At 43.9% G+C, this 19,307-nt stretch overlaps 1 protein-coding gene across 13 annotated transcripts in view; it reads right to left on the reverse strand.

The window, feature by feature from the left end:
* The window catches only part of LOC6611105 (Down syndrome cell adhesion molecule-like protein Dscam2), a 27,508-nt gene extending 10,443 nt beyond the window's left edge, over window positions 1–17,065 (reverse strand). For all 13 annotated transcript variants that reach the window (XM_032718477.1, XM_032718485.1, XM_032718479.1 and 10 more), the window contains exons 1-9: window positions 16,438–17,065; window positions 10,765–11,097; window positions 10,519–10,680; window positions 9,717–9,863; window positions 9,485–9,602; window positions 7,297–7,745; window positions 6,852–6,996; window positions 2,680–2,831; window positions 485–757 (exon numbers count right to left, since the gene is read on the reverse strand). In XM_032718477.1, coding sequence (XP_032574368.1) covers window positions 485–757; window positions 2,680–2,831; window positions 6,852–6,996; window positions 7,297–7,745; window positions 9,485–9,602; window positions 9,717–9,863; window positions 10,519–10,680; window positions 10,765–11,097; window positions 16,438–16,486 — 1,828 coding nt within the window. In that variant the 5' untranslated portion in view covers window positions 16,487–17,065. The remainder of the gene's footprint in view (window positions 1–484; window positions 758–2,679; window positions 2,832–6,851; window positions 6,997–7,296; window positions 7,746–9,484; window positions 9,603–9,716; window positions 9,864–10,518; window positions 10,681–10,764; window positions 11,098–16,437) is intronic.
* Window positions 17,066–19,307: the final 2,242 nt, after the last annotated feature.

The following is a 19,307-nucleotide window of genomic DNA, read 5'->3' on the forward strand; positions in this document are numbered from 1 at the left end:
ACTAATGAAAATCGGGGTCCAGTTCGTCCTTGCTCTCCTTCAGCTTCCTTTTTTCATACCATTTTTTTTTTCAATTTACCAACTTTTAAGCCTAGATTATTGCGCATATTTAATTAGAGCAGAAGCAAAAAGTACATGTACCCGGCTGAAAGCCAAAACAAAACAAAATTAAGCAGAATCAAAAAAAAAAAAAAAAGAGGAAGTGGAAAATAAATGCAAAAAGGTTGGCAAAAAGGAACAACTCGAAGCGCCATAGGAAACTACTTAGTTTGCTGTTAATAATTAAAATGCAATTTTCACTTCGTTTCGTAGCCCGCTGCTTGATGTCATCGTTCGGGGAAAAAGAGCTGTGAAAGAAACCAACCTCGACCTCCTCTTGTTTATCTATTTCACTGTGTTTTCATGTTCACTTTTTTCCCCGGCCTTTCTTTGGGTTGGTATTTCAGTTTTTCAGTTTTTTCGGCTTCTCCTTTCACATACTAACCTATGACCGTCACCTCGCCACTCCGCCGGGCACTGTGACCCTGTTTGTTCCTCGCCCAGCACGTATACACGCCGGAATCGGAGTTCTTCTGCACGGGACTGATGGTCAGCGAGCCGTCCGGCTGGACACGTTGCCGTATGTCATCCGGCAGCTCCCGTCCTCCGCGCTCCCAGTGGATCTCCTCGATGGGATAGCCGGCCACCGGGCACTTCAGATTCAATGTCTCGCCGGAGACGGCAGTTACCTTCGGAATCAGTCGAATGTATGGAAGACCTGTGACGGAATTGAAAGTTGGTGGAAAAAAAGTCGCCAGCTGGTGAGTTAGTCGTGAGTTGGGGATATGGTGGTTTTGGGGGAATGTAAATGCTTAACAGATTTGCGCGTACGTTGCTTTTTAATAATGCAGTAAACAACGACACATACAGCGGCAAAAAACTGGTGCCACAAAGATCATTTACACTGAGAGGAAATATCAACAAAAAGAACACTACTTTCTTTTACATATGATGTTCGATGATTTGGTTAATTCTTAAAAACCTGCTATTTCTTGAAGTCATTTAATGAAACTACATTTAATTATATTGTATAGCTTTAGGCTCAAAACCAATAGCTTTTGATATCCCTACAACTCGTAACTCTTTTTCTCTGTGCAGACAACGGGAAGCGGAGCACAATGTAATATGCATATCCTGGCTGGTTTCGTCCTGTCTCCAGTGCCCTCCGCCAAAACATTTTTCGGGAACGTGGAAGGAAATAATGCAGCAACTGTCGGTCGGTGGAGGCAGCAGCAGCCGCTGAAGGAGCAGCTCCTCCGGTTGCCTTGTGGGCTGAGTTTTTCTTCCATTTTTTTTTCTGCGGAATATGCATAATTCCCGAGCACGTCATACGTGGTCTCTGTGTGAGTTTTTTTTTCGGGGTGGAGTGGATGGGGATTTTTGTAATCACCGCCATTACCAAGTCGCGCAATCAGCGACATCACCGAGCTTTAAACTAAATGATGATGGTAGTGGGAGTGGGATTCATTTGCTCCTTTTTCGAGCTCCGGCGGCAAACAATGTTTGCAGGGTATGCGGAAATTGTCAAAGGAGTCGAAAGGACGAGAGGTATGAGCAGGTACTTCTGACATACTTTCTTTTGCATGCATTTGATTATCATACCAAATCACTGGGGTCTTAAACTTTCGTCCAAGGATAAGCCATACCCAAGTTTATTTGATTTGAGTGATAAATGTCGAACGGGGATAGCTGAGTGCTGAGGGTTGTTTTCCCTTGATTTTCTTCATTTTCTTTTCTGTTCAAACCAGTAGAGCATCGTTTAGTCGAGAAAGGATTTTTCGTGAATTTACTTGACTTTATTTTTCAACTTTTTCACTGCAAAACTTTGTAAACATGGCGCAGTTTTTGCCGCCGCTGTCGTTTTGTGTTTGCACTCCTGCTCCTGCTTCTTTCTCTCTGGCAACGCCATTTTGTTTGCCTGGCGACACAAAAATATTTGATTTCTTGCAAAAACAAGGCAGATGGTGCGCGTGCTGCTGGGAACCGGCACTGGAGAATGGGTGGCTTTTTGGGTGGACTACTCGTCCTGCCCAGGGAACTTTGTGCTGGGGGAAAGCACTGGAACCAGCCGAGAGCCATGTTCAACAGAAGTGTGCGCCTCGAACAACACTTCACTGCTGCAAAGGCACAAAAGTAAACTTGCTGGAGGAGGACATGGGGACATGGGCCCAAAGGATCTGGCCGGCAAACCAGGCGGGGATGTGGCAATGGTAAGAACATGGCAAACGTGTTGTAAAACAAAATCAAGCAAAAGTAGGCAAATGCCAAAAAGGAAGAGCAGCCAGCCTCGCGCGCGAAGAACGTTTAAGTGCATGTGTAAGTAGCCGGCCATATTTGTATATGCACAGGGGAAAATTGTTCAGTAACATATCTTGAATGGCCTTCTAGAATCACCAAGGGAATATAAACAAGTTAACCGAGCTTACTATCATCAGTATATTGCAATGCAGACTGATAATTATTGTCCTGGATGAATTGGAGTTTTATTATTGCATATTGTTATAAATATCCTTGATATACAGATACTAGATCCTGGCAGATCTCCTCATGAATTCTAAACCACTTACTAAGCCATTAACATTTTTCCCATATGTGCATCTGTATGTTTGAGTGCATGCCATGGGTGTGAATACAACGTACCATAAATATTCAAGCGCGCCGCATGCTGCACTCGTCCTGCTCGATTCTCCGCGATGCAGGCGTACTCGCCACCATCCTCGACCATGACGTGGCTTATGTTAACATGACTAATTACATCGCCATGCACGGTGATGTATTGTCCGATCATAAATCTGAAACGGCAAAAAGGGATGGTTTTGGATGAGAGCACAAAAAACACATTAATATTTGCTTGGTTGCGATTTTTGCGATGGTTGCACGCGGCGTATGCGCAATGTTTGCTAGCTTGGTGTTCGTTCTACAATTGTTTTCTTGTTTTCGAGCTGCCGCTGCATATTTAAGCGTACCACACACCCATACACAACCAAAAACATTGACGCACACACACACACACCGCTGCACACTCATCAGCTAGGCACACTTCAAAAATGCAGCCTGACCCAAATCCCTTTTGACTGCAGGCTTCATTTTGTTTTTGTCGTATTTTTGCGCTAGTTTTTTTGACTCTTTTTTAAACATTATTTTTTTCTATGCCACATTTAGTCGTAATGAAGGCTGTCAGTCGAGCTGTCGGGGCTTAGCATAGTTTCCATATTGCTGTCAATGTCATGTGCCACGCCCACGAATACGACATCCACTTAATGCCGGGCCGTTACGCCACGACTCGAATAATGAGGGGAAAAAAGGATTTCACAAGGCGCTCAAGTTGGCATTAAGTTCTGCGTTTGTTCCATTGTTTGCCACGCTTTCTTATTGGCACAGACGCATTAATTACAGGCAACATTGTTACGCATACGCCATGTGGCACTGGCTTTTGCGGCATCTTACAGCGTTGTGAATGTATGTGTACGATTGTATGAGTGTATGAGTGTTGGGGATATGCGGGGATTGCGATCTAAGCCAGCGCACCACCCGCCGGCTCATTAGTTTGTGGCCCGGCTCGGTGGCAACTTTTCAATTGGCATTACGGCCGCAGTTGGAAGTTGGAGCCAGAGTTGTAGTTGTAGTTGGAGTCGGAGAACAATAATGGCGGAGGCAAAGTAATTACAATTTTAATTAACTTTTGCAGCAGCCGCATCCTGTGGCTAAAGGGGATTCAACGACGTGGCTTGGGGCTTATGAATGCATAAGCCAGGCGCGAGAAGCGCTGATTTCCCCAGAAAGTGAGGCCAAGTCAAGCCGAAAAATCTTTATGGAGTGTGCCCAGGCCAGAAAAAAAAACAGTAGCAACTGTAGTTAAATGAAAATGAAGCTGGCTGCAAAAATATACAGTCGCATTCGGAAGGGAGACACTCAGTCGTTGGCTGCAGCACTTGTGAGCAATGGAACAATGGCGAGGACCGAGTTGCAACAAAGTCGCACACATCCGCATCCCCATGTCCGCATCCTCATCCACATCCACATCCGCACAACGCCGGCTTAAGCGGCATTGCAGAAGTTTAACGGTGTGTGTTTGAGTGTGTGTGTGCTCGCCAGTGTGTGGAGCGTAAAACGCTTTGGCTGCAACAATATAAACCTAATAGCTTGGCGCGGCTTTTGTGTACTGTTTTAGCTGATTGCAGTGTGAGTGCCCGGCTCAGTGGGTGGCTTAATTCCAGCCAGCCGAAAAAAGGGGCGGCAGGAATAAGAATTTCACTGGGTGCCACCTGCAGCTTGGCCCCGGCCACATTTTCAAGTGGCAGAAGCGAAAAGTTTCGTGGCAAAAGTTTATGAAAAATTATGAATTTCAATTTAGCCGAATCGAGTTTGCACTTGGATTGCAATCAGGTTAGTTTGCAGGCACAGCTTAAGGTATCTTATAAAGGCAATAGGGTGGACCTTCATCCGATTAGTAGCATTTAAACGAAAATATTACACACAGAGTTCACTTTAGTTCACATGGCTTTGTGTCGCTCAAAAAGCGTTCCTGCTGCAGCTTAAGCGCTTTCTCATTTAGGCCAAAATTACACATATTTCCATAACGCCTGCAGTTGTAGACAAACGCATCACGCACACACGCCTCCGTCGGCGTCTTAGCAGCTCCTCAGGAAAAGCTGAGGAAATCTGGGGGGAAAATCTAAAGAAAAGCGGAGGAAAAGCTGGGGGAAGACCTGCCTGCTCAACTGCCTTAGCCCGAGTTTCTGGTACCGCCGCAGACAAACTTTTGAAAATGGCGTAAAATGAGCGTTTGAGTGTTGCGTTACCTCGTGCGCGCAATCGTTTAATTTCCGCCTCGAGGCGTCTGCCCCCCATCCAGCACCTAGCACCGCACCCCGCCCACACGCTTTTCCGGCCATTTCCCAGCACTTCCACCGACATGCCTGTTTGCCTGTATGTCTGCCACTTCAACTTGCGTGTGCGTGTGTATTTGTGTTTGTGTGTCTGTGTATTAAATAAATACACTTACCAAGTTGATATACCTTTAAACCGAATAATGTAAACCACTTAAAACTCGGCAATAACAACGCAAACAGCAAGAGAATTTGTGCTGCATTGCGAAGGATGCTGCTGCTTCCTGGCAAATTAGGTTGCCAGCGACGCCAGGATAACGCCAGCGGGTATTATGTGTCAAAATTGTGTTGCTCAGATAACTTTTAAATTAAGGCCATCGGCGCCTGCATGTCCGCACAAGTTTCCGAAAGCAAATTTTCACACCGACCACATAACACACAAATTTTTGTAATCAATTTTGCCTTGTGGTCAAGCCATCTTCCTGCTCCTTCTCTGCCCGAGCCAAGTGGCCAGGACCAAGAGGAGCCAAGGAGCCCAGGATGACCACTTGAGCAAACCAAATGCATGGCAATGTCCTCGACAGCTCCAAGTTGCAGCTTCAAGTGCTTTACATGCATAAAATCGAGTCACATTTTTTATGAACTTTTAAATGGTTTCAGACTAATGGAGCCATCTGTCTATCGGTTTATGTAAAGGATATTCATAATATAAATAAATTAAGCTCAAACTTTCTAGAACTCTAACCGAAAAATAAATGTATCTCATAAATAACAAAACTAAAAGGTATCCTGAAAGCGAATCATTTTCTTGCAAAAACCCGCCACCTATCAAGTTGATGGGATTTCGTCTCCTGCGTTCGACATATTGCTTAAGTTTTAATTAAAATATAACAAAGCTGGGCGACGCAGGACAACAATCAGGACACGGTTGCCTTAGTTTCCCTTTTTTACACCATTCTACAGCTTTCCACCGAGACCGGAATTTCGGAAAAGCGAGGAGTGCAAATAAAACGCTTCTGATTTTCATGATGCTGCTGGTATTTTTTAATCAACAAGAGAAGTCAACAGAAGTTTGACTTGCAAATCATTACAGACGTAACTCAAACAATTAGTGGCAGCTGCCAACGAACTGCAAATGAAGCAGGGGACTGCCGCAAAAAATACGAAATACAAAATAAAAGGAAGGGTTTTTTTTTTGAGCAGGTAAGGGACTGAGATAAAAGCCAAATGAATGGCAACTGACAATGTCGCCGACCGAATTGCCAATCAATCGATTCGCTGCTGCATTTTATTTGCAAACGAACGGAGGCAACCAACTATTTGTCAAGTCTGGACTTCGATTTTATTCGGCCAATGCAAATGTCAATGTCATTAAAGGGATTCAATTCAATTGGCAGCGGGCCAGCTAAAAATGCAATTAAGTGCGTAAGGTTTTGGTCGGCGAGCGGCCGCTTAATTAACAAATAGAAAGGCAAAGTACGGAACCTTGGACCAGACACAGCAAACACGGATACACACATACACCTGCACAGATTCAGTACCAGATTCAGATACAGATACACTTACAGTCGCCGGAACAGGAGTGAATGAACGCTGGAGCAGACGAGGCCGACCCAAACCACCCACCTTTGTAGGCGCGGCAGCCACTTTCTATATGTGTGTATATGTTTTTCTATATATTCGTGGGGCAATGTTTTTGAAAGGAAAGCGCAGGCAGCAGCAGCAAAAAAAAAATACAGAAAATGAGAAAAAAGTTATGGAGGGAAAAGCAAAAGGCAAACAAACGCACCCAACGAGTGCAATAAATGCAACCGCAGCCACAGTCGGGAGCCGCAGTTGAGATAAATTTTTGCTGGGCGCCCGCAGCGCCGCCTCTGCCGTTGCCATTGCCAATCCCATCTCGGAAACCCCAACCCACTTGCAGCCCCCCTTTGAAGCCCCTACTATGCCCCCATTTCGCCCCTTTTCAACAAGTTCAATTACCTTCCGTTTGATGGCAGCGGAAATCCGTCCAGTGTCCATGAAATTTGCGGCGTAGGATTGCCGGCAGCGGAGCACTTGAGGCTCACAGCTGGTCCTGGCTGCAGAGTCTGCTCGATAAAGCTGTAGAGGAGCACGGGCGGCGCATCTGGGGAACAGAATGTGGTGGCAAGAGGTCACATTAATAATTTAACCATAAGCTGGTCTAATCCAGGAGCGGGATTAGATGCTCTAATACATAAACGATATAACTGTTTGTAAGTCGGAGAAGGAATTAAAATAAGCGGCTTACAATAAAAATGAGAATATTAATAGCAATCCTAGATATTAAAGATTTTACTTTACAATAAAGCTGATGTTTGACTCTTTAAGTTTACAAATCATAAGTTAATACTTCTATTTCCCCGCTAATATTTAGCATTTGCTCCTAGAGTTTAGATGGACTCACCTCCCAGTTGCAGCTCGGCGGTGGCCTGGAACGTATCACCCTCGGGCCGTCGTACCACGCACTGATACATGCCGCGGTTTTCGCGACTCACGCGTGGCACAACCAGGGTGTCCTCTACGCGGCCGGAGGAGGGCAGCTGGCGGCCGTCCTTGTACCACAGGATGTTCTGCATGCCCACGGGACTGCCGTTGCTGGTGACCAGGCACCGGAACTCTGCGGTGCCGCCCATGTGAACGCTGAGAACGTTCGGTGAGATTTCCACTTGGATGGGCGTGGCCACCGTGAGCCGGAGCTCGGCACTAGCCTCGCCGCCCACATTGCCGGCCGTGCACTTGTAGACGCCGGAATCCTCGCCAGTCACAGCCTCGATGGCCAGGATGGGGCCGAGCAGTCGGACACGAGGACCACTCAGCACGGGCAGGGGTCCGGCTCCATTGTGGGTGAACCAGCTGCGTTGGAGGGGCGTGGAAAAATGAAAAGATTTATGTGGATCAGACTATTGTAAATCGACTCCATTAATCGCGATTTTCAATTGGTAGATTTTAAAAAAGCGAACGAACAGAGGAACTGTGGTTATTGCAATCTATTTCATTATTCAGGGCAGTCAGAGGAGCAATTGTTATCCACTACAAATATAAATTACATCTAAAAACTACACTAGAGTAATCTAGTACCGTGCATAGTAACAAATTTTGCTTAAAAATATTAGATCACTGTTTCATTTTAATAATATATAATGTTGTCAAGCGAGGAACATTTGTGCAAAGTGCATTCTAGATTTATAATTGAACATTTCGCTTTGTAATTTGAGCTTAGAATGCTCCGAATCAGACAGACTAAAATTAATGGTGTTGAGCTCTTGGACAATTGCAGTCCATTTATCATGGACCATCTGGTTGCCCCACAACAAATCTAGCATCTGATGGCTGCCAAAGTTTGTGAAAATATTGAAAGGGTATTTCAACTGGAACTATCCGAGAACGATACAAAGTTCAAGGCCTGATGGACTGACTACCTTTGGCATTCTTTATCCTTTTTTTTTGCCCATCCCCTGCTGTCTGTGTTGGTGGTGCCTTTGTTTAATGTTGCATTAATCCTTTGCCTCGCTCATTATCCCTCTTCTCGAAGGACCTCGTCCCGCTCTGCCGTATTAATTATGAAATGGCTACAATATTTTCCCCTTGGCACAGCAATCTATCTATACGAGTGTATGTAGGTGCCCCACCATGCTGTCGCTTATAGATTCTTTTGTTTTCTGTCATCAGGCTGACATTGTGCCTGTTTCCACCTACCCCCACCAAACCATCGGATCTTACATTACTTGTCTGCTTATCAAAGCGTAATTATGGCCACATATACGTGCTCTGTTCTCGATGTGGCATCAGAGTTTTTTTTCCATCCCGACTACATTCACATCATTACCTAGGCCATTGTTTTGCCCAGCAAGGGTGTGTGTTACGTTGCATTGCGCATACGACCCATCGGCTGTCGAGAAAGTTAACTAACGCTTTTAGCTCACATTTCAATTAAGGCCACCCATTACCAACTCTTTAGACACATTTTACAAAATAATATGCACGTCAGCTAACAGTCTCCGCATCTCTCCTATTCTGACCTCTGGAGCGGTTGTTTATTTATTTGGCTGGCAAACTAAATGCCCTGGCCGCACACTTTAGATGTATGCGTTCCAATTAACTCGCACCACCATGGCATAACTGGTTTTGCACAGGGGAAAATCTAAACCGATTTTAAATATATCAAAATCTTAAAGTTTGTACAGAGAAGTATAATAAAGACTCCATGAGAAGCTTTAAACTTGATAGGCATGTCTAAATGTTGAATATATAAATAGATTTTATATTTAAAAATAATAATATATTATTTGAAATTTAACATCAAACCAATTCCATTAATCAACACATATACAAAACTTTGGCTACTTCAAGGACACTCAGTTAAGATCCTGATAGTTTTCCCCAGTGCACTAATAACTGAGAACCCATCGTTATAGCGTTTGTGCGGCCAGGACCTGTCAACGTCAAAAGTTTCGCCAGAAATGTGTGCTAAAGCTCTCAGCGACCGAATGAGTGAGTGTGAGTGTGGGGTGGGAGGAGGAGTCCTTTGGGAAGTGGGAGTGGGCGGATGCCAGTGGATGGCATCGATTTGCGGCACCTATACCCATACACACCTGTATTCGGGCGAAGGACAGCCCTGGGCGACGCACAGGAGCACCGCGCCCTCGTCCTGCGACACCTGCACATGAGCCGTGTGCTCCACCACGCTCGGCGAAATGATGCCGCGATGCGCTGCGGCGAGAGATGATAGAGATGATGGAGATATATGTGGCATTGGTGCGGTCCTGGAATCGGGGTTTTTGGGGCTTTGGCCATGGGCCTGGGCCTGGGCCTGGGTATACTCACAATTAATACGCAGTCGTGTGGGTGAACTGACGACCACCTGGCGGGTGAGGCGGTGCATGCTGCGGCAGCGGAAGGACTGCGACTCATCGCTCTCCTGCAGATTGTGGATGAGCAGCTCGCCGGTGGGCAGCAAGTGGAATTTGCCATCTGGTGGAAAGGAAATACAAGAAAAAGCTATGAGTGCACTTCCCTACGATGAACTGTTGCCAGAACTCAACTCAAAAGCCAAGCAAGTATACACATAAAAGAGAAGGGTTAAAGTTCTACTAGAAGTTAAGCCAAGTAGCAGAAAAAAATATATTCTTGAAGTTAAAACTTGGATATAAAAAAGAGACTCTCAATCTCTGCATTGGCATTCCTGCTGACAGGATTAATCAAGATGGATGCCTCCATTCTGTCGCACGGTTCTGATTCAAATCTTCTGCCAGACACTCTTGACCTTTCCGGATAGTTTACTCGCCACAAAAGCCGGTGGAATTTCGAAAAACAGGGGGGACACGCTCTTTGTAAGACAACCGGGAACGCCAGCTCTTTGTGGAGTGGGTTAAGGCAAGCCAAAAGCTCGTCTCAAATTGCTAAAGGACAATGTTAATTATGCACCAAAGGACCAAAAGGAGACTGAATGTGAGGGGCAGGTGCGGACGCAAATGGCAGTTAAGCAGGCAAACATGTAAGGCAAATACTGCAAAAAAACAATGCACTTTGTTGGCTTGTCGCAGGGATGCAGAACAGAACCGACCTGAGCTCCTCTTCATTTCGTTTCCTTTCGGTTTCTGGCAGAAGGACGACAGAGGTAACTTACCGCCTTGCAACGAGGGATAGATGTAGATAGCGGGTTCATGAACCCACGAGACCACTCGTACCAATTCCTTGACGAACGTGGGCACCACGCAGCGCAGAATGGCGGTGCATCCCCTTGCGGCAGATAGCACCTCCACGTCCACTTTGTAGGCCTGGGCCACAACTGCAGCGGAGTATGAAAAAAAAATTGTATATATATATATTATATAATGCTACCACGCCCACACATCGCACTGTCGCCACTCACCCGCCCTCACTTGCACGTCCCGCGAAACGATGCGACCCACCGAATTGCTGGCAATGCAGCGATAGATCGTGTTGTGCACATCCTGGTGGTAGGCTGCCGCGGCGAATGGCATCAGGACGAGCGTACCGTTCCGCAGGACACGTCGCACCCCATGGATCTCGGTCACCGCCGAGCCATCCGCGTGCACCCAGTCGACCGTCGGCTGCGGACTTCCGGAGGCCGAGCAGTCCAGCCAGCCGCCGGAGGAGTTCGAGAACTCCACCCGACCGGGTGGCTCCATCACGAATCCGGGACCGCGCAGGTGGGCTTCGAACGGTTCACTGCAGGTGTTATCTGAAGAGTATAAGATTATTGTTAGTAAGAGTTGAATAGTAATTATTTTTATAGCATCAAAACCTTTAAATAGAAATATTGTTGAAATTTGTACTTTAAACTTTTATCTTTAAAAGCATGATAAATGAAGTTGAATTCCTTGCTAAGGACCAAAATCAGTAAAAACCCTTTAAGGATAAATGAATTCAGCAATGGCTGCTCTAGATTTTCAGCTGAATAAATGCATTTATGATCGTAAAACATTTTACTACCCCATACATCATTTACAGGCCGCATAAAAATGCAGAAAAATAATCCCCAATCATGCATTAAAATTGTGAGCTGGCGTAAACAAAAGCAATAGTCCCGGGGAGATATCAAAAATTCATAAAGGGCCGCTGGCCTTCTCGGGTGCGCAAATCCCTTGAGACCTTTTTGCACTTTAATAAGCATTTTACATTTTTTATAATGCCCAGCCATTGTCGCATTCGAAAGTCGGGGTTTTCCTTACATCGGAGAGCTCCTTTTGGGAGCAAACAGATTTAGCCTTATCCCAAATTAGAATAACACTTTTGGTGTTGGTGGCTGCTCTTCTAGATGTTCCCAATGGCCCCCAGACCCAAATACATATACTACGAATATGTACATATGTATGCCGAGTGGGGTGAGTGGTATATATATATCTATTTATCTGCATGTATATGTATATTTCTCCAAATTGACATTTCGCTTCATATTCCACATGAATGCGCCTCGGCTGTCTGTCTGCCACCGAAGCGGGCATCTTTCCCTGCGGCGCTGTGCAAATGCTTGCAACTCGTTCAATCTATCCCAGCATTCGTCCTGCCCGGGACTTCAGGACACCAGGACTCCCGATCCGTCCGCCCTCGTCCCTAGAAGTCATTGTGTCTGCAATTAGAGTTGTTTTTGTTGGTTTTGTTTTTCTCCCATTTATTCCCCCTTTTATTTTTTTCTCTTTTTTTTGCCTTTCTGTGTTTTGTTCTTTTTGGCTTTGTATGCTTTTTGTTGTGCCTGGCCAGGCGCTTTTTGTTTTACGCTCGACAGCATGGATTTTTATGTAACTGCTTTCTGGTTTCCCCTCCGTCTGTCTCATCGCCTCGTTTCGCTTTTCCCCGCTGATTTCATGGCTTTCCATTGCTTCTCCAGCGGCAAGGATCACACGCAAAAAAATGGAATCGATCTTTAGTTGCATCAAAATATCTAGCAAAATATCATCACCAAACTATATTAAGCACACTAAATTTATGCAATAATCAAACATGCTTTCAAATTACTGATTTAATTCATAAAATTACTATTTGATTCAGTTGAGAATTGTATAAATTCAAAATCATGATTGACTTAAATAAGACTATGCCTAATTTATTTTCCTCTGTGCAATCATGGCTCCTGGACCAGGATGCGGATAAGGACGAGGCCTCTGCCAGGCCATAAAATTATTGCAAGTATGTCTTGAGGATGCTTGGCACTCGTTTCTCATTTTTTCAGCTTTTCGGTTGGAAAGGGTATGTTTTACGAGTTTTGTGCCTTTGAGCAGGATCCCATGTGTGTAAGTATGTGCTGCATATGTGTATGTGTGTGTGTGGCCTGGTGCATGTGTACATCCACTTGTAGGGGTTTTATTCTTTCCTGCGAAAACAAAAAGTCCACCCTATCCGTACTCCTATGCGTGTGCTCTTCCTGAACGTCCTGCATGTGTGCATGTGTGGGTGAGCTTTATGCCGACTCAAACTCTTGTTTTTCTTGCCTTCCGGCCTATTCCAATACTCCAATGGCAAAATCGAAAAAAAAAATCTTCATTCAAGGCATTTCACCAAGGTATTACGTTCAAATTTGAGAAAAAGCTTGATGAACTTTTAAAAATTTTCCAAGAAAAGCTTGAGGAAATTTAACGATTTCAACATCGTTTGATTAAAAATAAAATTATTTTAAATTTTATTAAGACTATGTACGATTAAGCTTTTAATTTATTTTATTTTTGCTTGCTTGCAGTTCTCTGGTTATCCATATAAAATGCTAGTATGGTAATTTGTCAATGCTATTATATTCACATTTACATAGTCGCTAACAATTCCATCACCTTTGTGTTGTCACAATTGAGTGTTTCCCAATCAATTGAGACAGGATTTTTTGGTCAATTGAAAAGCGCATTTGAGCTGTCTACATTTTCCACAAATTTCTTTCCCAAATCGTTTTCCCAGCTTGGTTTTCTGCAACACCTGCAGCACTCTACATGCGACTCCATGTGCAACTGGCCCCCGGGCCCCGCCCACTTTTCCCAGCACCGCCCCCACTTCCGCCCGGCACCTTAGTCCCCCAAAAAAAAAAAAACTTTTTTTCCTTTGGCTCGCATTTCCGCTCGTTTTGTGTCGTACATTTCACATTTCACTCCGTTCACTCCGAATGTGTTTCCCATCCACTTGTTCGAGTCTTGAGGGGTTACTTTGCCAAGCTTCTCAGACATTATTTTCCCTGTGTGTCTGTGTTCCTTTTTTTACTCCTTTTTTCCTGCTCCTCGAAATTTATATATGTATATATTTTTTTTCTGTTTGGATTATGCCCTTTTGGCACTTTTCGAAATTATTTCGTTGCCTCCAGGCGGGCGGCATGTGATGCATGTTGTGTGGCTGCACTCGGCTGGCAATGCAGTGGTAATATTTCTAATGGGCCCCGATCCTAGGGACAGGCCAAGTCACCCATTAAAGCCACACAAGAAAATATGGGATGCTATATCTATAGAGGACTTTAAGACCACAGAAAGGGGCTCCGCCGGAAATGGGCGACGAACCTTGTAAGCAATCAGCTCGAAAACTACAGGAAATTCAATTTTTATGCGCAAAAAACAAGCGGCAGAAAGGCGTGACCCAAACAACCAAAGATATCGGACTCAATATTGCTTGGCCAAAAAGGAAAGAAAAAACGAAGAAGGTAAAGGAAAACTTGAAAGAAGTTAAAACGTTTACAGACCAACGCGCCGCCCAACAACAAAACGGCCACGAAACGAATAATAATTGTAAATAACTTGATTTTGCTGCTGCCTTGGCCAACGTCCCAGTCCCAGTAAGATGTGCTCCAGTTGGCCTAAAGTGCACGGAGGATTCGGTTGGCATGGGGGCCAGGACGATTCCAATAAGACGTTCGAAATCTTTTGTTGGCCGAATTGTTTTGCACAACGAGAGCAACAAATAAAATCGAATACATTGGGAAGTTGAGATTGAATTTGGGAAAATCTAGCGGTTCACTTGGAACTTTAATATTGATGCTTAAAGTGTTTGTTCTTCCAATAAAGTTTGGAATATAGATAATTTGGCATAGATAAAGAGCAGATTATAGCAAAACTATACCTAACCCATAACTCTATTAATTTAAATAAATCTATTTAAAAATTTTTCAAATTAAAAGATTATCTAATGAATATTACTAGAACAATTTAAAACCCGAAGTTAGGTTGCAAAAAACACCTGTAAAATAAATTCTTGCCACTTTATTGTAATCATATTTTTACTAAAAACTTATGTAAAAGTACACATTTTACTGACACGCCCCAAGATCCCCAACCTATTTTTATGTTAGGCTAAATCATTAATAATGCCAGCAACAGAAACTAAGATTTTCGGGTATAACCGGACATTTCAAGTTAGATTGCCATCTGGTGAACATTTAATTTAAACTTTATCCCTTGCACTTCATTAATCCTACAACAAATTAAAGCGTTTGTCATAAACGGTTTAAAACATAATCAATCATAGTGTGCGGGAAAACTTTTGCTTTGGCCATAATTTTTCATAATTTTCCCATCACAAACTCGAACCGTTTTTCCCCCAGCTCAAATCTAATCGAATTTTCGCCATTGTTGTTGTCGGGTGCTGGTGATTTTATATAACGTATTATATTTTATGATTATCTGCATGAAAATGGAATAACAACACCGAAAAATGTGAGCCATCTCTCACACGACGGAGCAAAAAAGTGTGTACGCTTAGACGTTGAGCAACAATTTCATTTGCATATTTATCATTTGCTCCTGGCTCCGTCGAGGGTGCGAATATATACGTTTGTGGACGAGTATGAAACATGAAATATCCGTGCGGCATTTCGATATTTTTTTTATATTTTTATTATTATTATTTTTTTTTTTTTGGTTAGCGAATAGACATGTAAGCCAGTCACCAACGAATGCCAAAGCTGGGCAATGAAAACTGGAAAATATCAAATTTCCAAAAGAGGTTTTCGCCCCGCACTCATGGCTCTTCGGATATGAAAAGGTCGGTGGGTCGATCGAGTGTTCTGCTCCTGACACATTTCATTAGCCTGTCCCGCACACACATTCAAATGCACAGAGAGAAAATATTAGAAAGATTGTGACTGAGGTGAAAAACGCATTTAAAAAGGTTTTTGTTAGATTTTGTCATAGAAACGACAAAAAACATCCGAATGACATACAATTTTAAAATAATGTTTTAGCCAAATATATTTATATATATATAAATAATCTTAAATAACAGATTTTAAACGTATCACATTTTTAGAACATTTTGACATTTTGAACTCTCATTTATTTTTTTCGTAATTTCAAAAGTTTTTCCTACCTAGTACCAATAAGGTCATTAAAAATTCTGATTTTGCATAGCTTTAAAATGATCACTTTTTCTTTGGCATTTATTCTCTCTGTGTACACACACATATAACGAGTAGATGGGATAGTCATTTTGTGTGGCATAAATTGACGCCTGGTTTTTATCATAAGGCAATTTCATATTATGCTTGGGCATTTCGGCTTTAGTTTCTCAGGCAATTTTATGGTCTCCGGTCTTCGTCCTGGTACTGGTCCTGGTTCTGACTGCTCCATAAAGAGACCAAGTCATTTGCACTTAGTTCTGGGCGAGCGACACTCGTATATAACATATAAATTATGGCACCTCCTCACACGCATGAATCACCATAAATTCAGGTCTTTCTACGCCACTGAAGATTTGCCTTTGAATGATAATAAACTGAGTAATTGCCTTGACTGAAGATAATTCCTGGCCTAAGCCGCCGAGAGTATCCCGCAAAAGCCCCCAAATCCTTTTGTTTTACTCGCAAGACTTAATAATAAGTTCCGTTTCGGAGGCGTAAGCCGAGTTACGAAAAGGGAAAAATAACACGCCGACAACTGTTGGGGCTTATGGTTGGAAAATCGCACGCACAGTGCCGGTGCCGGAAAAACAAAAAGCACTAAGCATAGCAATACTTTGCGGCGCGTGCCGAGCGACTTAGGGAAAACCAAGAAGAGGCGCCTAAGATGCCGGCAGGCCGGCTTAAGAGTTTTCCCGGAGAAAAGTTGATGGTGGCACCTACCCAGATTGAGCAGCAGGAGAATCACAAAGAAGCGGCTACTAATCCACATGTTTACCGGCTTCTGTTTTGAATCTGATTTGAGTTTCGTTTAAATTTTTGTTTTATTATTTGTTGCCTGTTTTTGATTTGCTGGGTTTTTAGCTGAGCTTTTTTTCAGGAATTTTTTTGTGGGCAGTGAGCTGTACAATTTTGATTTGGCTTTCGCTTTTAAGCGGTTTTACATTGCAAACACTTGATTCCTCTTCTCACATACTTTTGGCACTTTTGTATCTTTCAGATTCTTTCTATTCACTTTGGTGATTTGTGGTTTGGATGATTTGGTATTTTGTTATGTTTTAGGGGACTGCATGGCCCGGTGCCGGCACACTTTGCTACACGAAAACTAGGCACTCTCCCGGCAGGACAACCGACTGCCAGCAAGGACTCGACTTGACTGCGCGCCGCCGGAACGGAAGTGTTGGCCAAGTTAGGAGCTCTTACACCAAAAAGTAGGGGCACTTTCACACACACACTCCGCGGCTCTCTTCCACGCTCTCTTCGGCGAGAATTCACCACACGCAGTCACTTTCGGCACTCAGTCCCGATGCATTTTCAATCCAACTTCCGTCTTCCACCAGAGCCGTGCGTATCCTTCGAGCCTCGAACAGCAACTGCCGGATGCGGCGACCACCAGCTCTTTGGTGGCTCAGCAGGCTCTCGTGCTCCCCGACATTTCAGTGGTGCAGTTGGCAGCACCGCCAGTGGCTGCTCTCCGCGCATGCGCACCACCATTTGTTGTCTGTGGTTAGGCACGACCTTTTTGGAGCGCCTTCGAAACAGCTGTGTTTACACTGGACCACTTGGGTGGTGCCGCCATACAGGGAAATGGGCGGTTGGGTGGTGGGGCTGTGGTGCGGCCACATGCGTGAGTGCCTAGCTGAATGTTTCCATTATTTCGGCCAGCTCCATCTTGCCTTGGCATAGATTAGGCATCATGAACTCGGCTAGGCTGAAGATGACTCTTTCGAAATCGAATGGGAATGGGCTAAGAATCTCATTTACTTTCAATTAATCGGGCATCCCATAAATTTGCTTTCAATTAATAACGCAATTTGTTAGGTTCAACATCAACTTTGCCAGCATAATTTACTTGGCATTATGCATAGCAATTTTACACTTAAGTCCCTTCCTGCCAGCGCATAAATGTTGTCTACTTTTTGGCCATTTCTGCTAATGAGCATCAGGGGAAATTATGGCCAACAAGATCGGGTCTTTGCTCGTACCAGGAAAAAGTGCCACCACAACAACGCATTCAGCCAGCTGCCAAGATTCATTATGTTAAGCGCCAAAATGTGCTATTTCAAGTTTTTAGCACTCAGAGAAAAAAACATTAAGAAAAGATTTAATAACAAGGGTATATTTATATATACTAGTATTGCTTAGACATTGATTGAAATTGATATTAGAATATAAAAGGTTTGTTTTTAAAAATAATAATGACACAGAAATATGTTCTTTGATTCAATTTGACAGATACATTTTTTGGAACTTTCCCATTTTTTCAATTTTCAGTGCACTGAATTATTTGTGTACATTTGGCGCTGGCCAATTTCTTGTTTTTGGGACGCGTGAGCGCGTAAAAAGCGGCGAATGGGGGCTTTGGATCGGGTTTTGGCCCACATTAGGCGTGCCAAGGACAGTGGATGCCGCAGCCGCCGCCGCAACAAAGGCAGCAACAATAAAACATAAGCCGAAACGTGTTTGCTTGCCAAATTTATTTTGGACCCGTTAGCATTTCCCACGGCAACACCGAATGCCAAACACCAAACAGTCAGGCAGCAAACAACAGACAACAAGCAACAGTAACCATATTCATGAGTCCTGTATGTCATTCAGTCTGTGAGAGTGTGTGTGTGTGCCATCGAGTGTGACTTGCATTTGTGCGCGTGACGTTGTCCGTGGTGGTAATGGTAATGGCGTTGCTGTTGGTATTGGTGTTGGTATTGGTATTGGTACTGGTATTGGTACTGGTGTCGCTGCTAATGACAACGGGACCGCGTTGCGCATCAACGAACGACACCAAAAAGTCATTGACTCATTGAGTTTTGTTCCGGTGAGCATTTGTGTATGTATGTGTGCTATCAGAACTTGCAGGGCAGACCTTTAGCATACCCTAGGCATAAATATTGAGTGATATTCATACAAATAGTTTTGGATATTAACAACTCATTTATGTTATGCCTTTTATGCTTGAAGCAAATATATAGATATGGTTTGGTGTAAGTAATAGAGGGTATATATATCTTCGATCTTAGGCTCCCCACTTTTTTCAACTTTCCGTTTGCCGTCACACTCTTTGGCTCAAGCAGCGTTATCGTGTTTGTTTGTTGGTTGCCTGGTTGGCTGGCTGACAAACTGACAAACTAACAAACTGACGAACTAACAAACTGGCAAAATGGCAAACTGACTGACTGCCAATGCGTGTTGCACACGTTGGCAGCTTTAACCGGAGTAAATGCAGTCAACGGGCAGCAAAAACAACAACGCTCCGTTATGGCCACTGTTTTATTTTGGCCACTCGCCTCACTCTGTCATCATTAGAGTTGGGTCAGGTGGGGGTTGCAGCTTGTGTTGGTGGATTGGGTACATTGGTGGGCTTGGGTGGATTGGTAGGCCTGCCAGGTGCCTTGGCACTTTCGACCGCACCCCATGTCCATGCATCGTGCCAAAAGGATACAGGAAAAAGGACTCCCCAGCGGGGCTATAAATTTGGGGGCAGAAATGCAACTTTCGAGGCTGCTCCTTTAAAATTCTAGTCTATTCAGTTCAGTTGGTCATTCGTTTCTTGGCTCACAATGCAATGGTTGCCAGGCTTTGTTCGGATGCATTCA

Source organism: Drosophila sechellia, chromosome 3L (assembly GCF_004382195.2).
Source record: "Drosophila sechellia strain sech25 chromosome 3L, ASM438219v1, whole genome shotgun sequence".
NCBI lineage: Eukaryota > Metazoa > Arthropoda > Insecta > Diptera > Drosophilidae > Drosophila > Drosophila sechellia.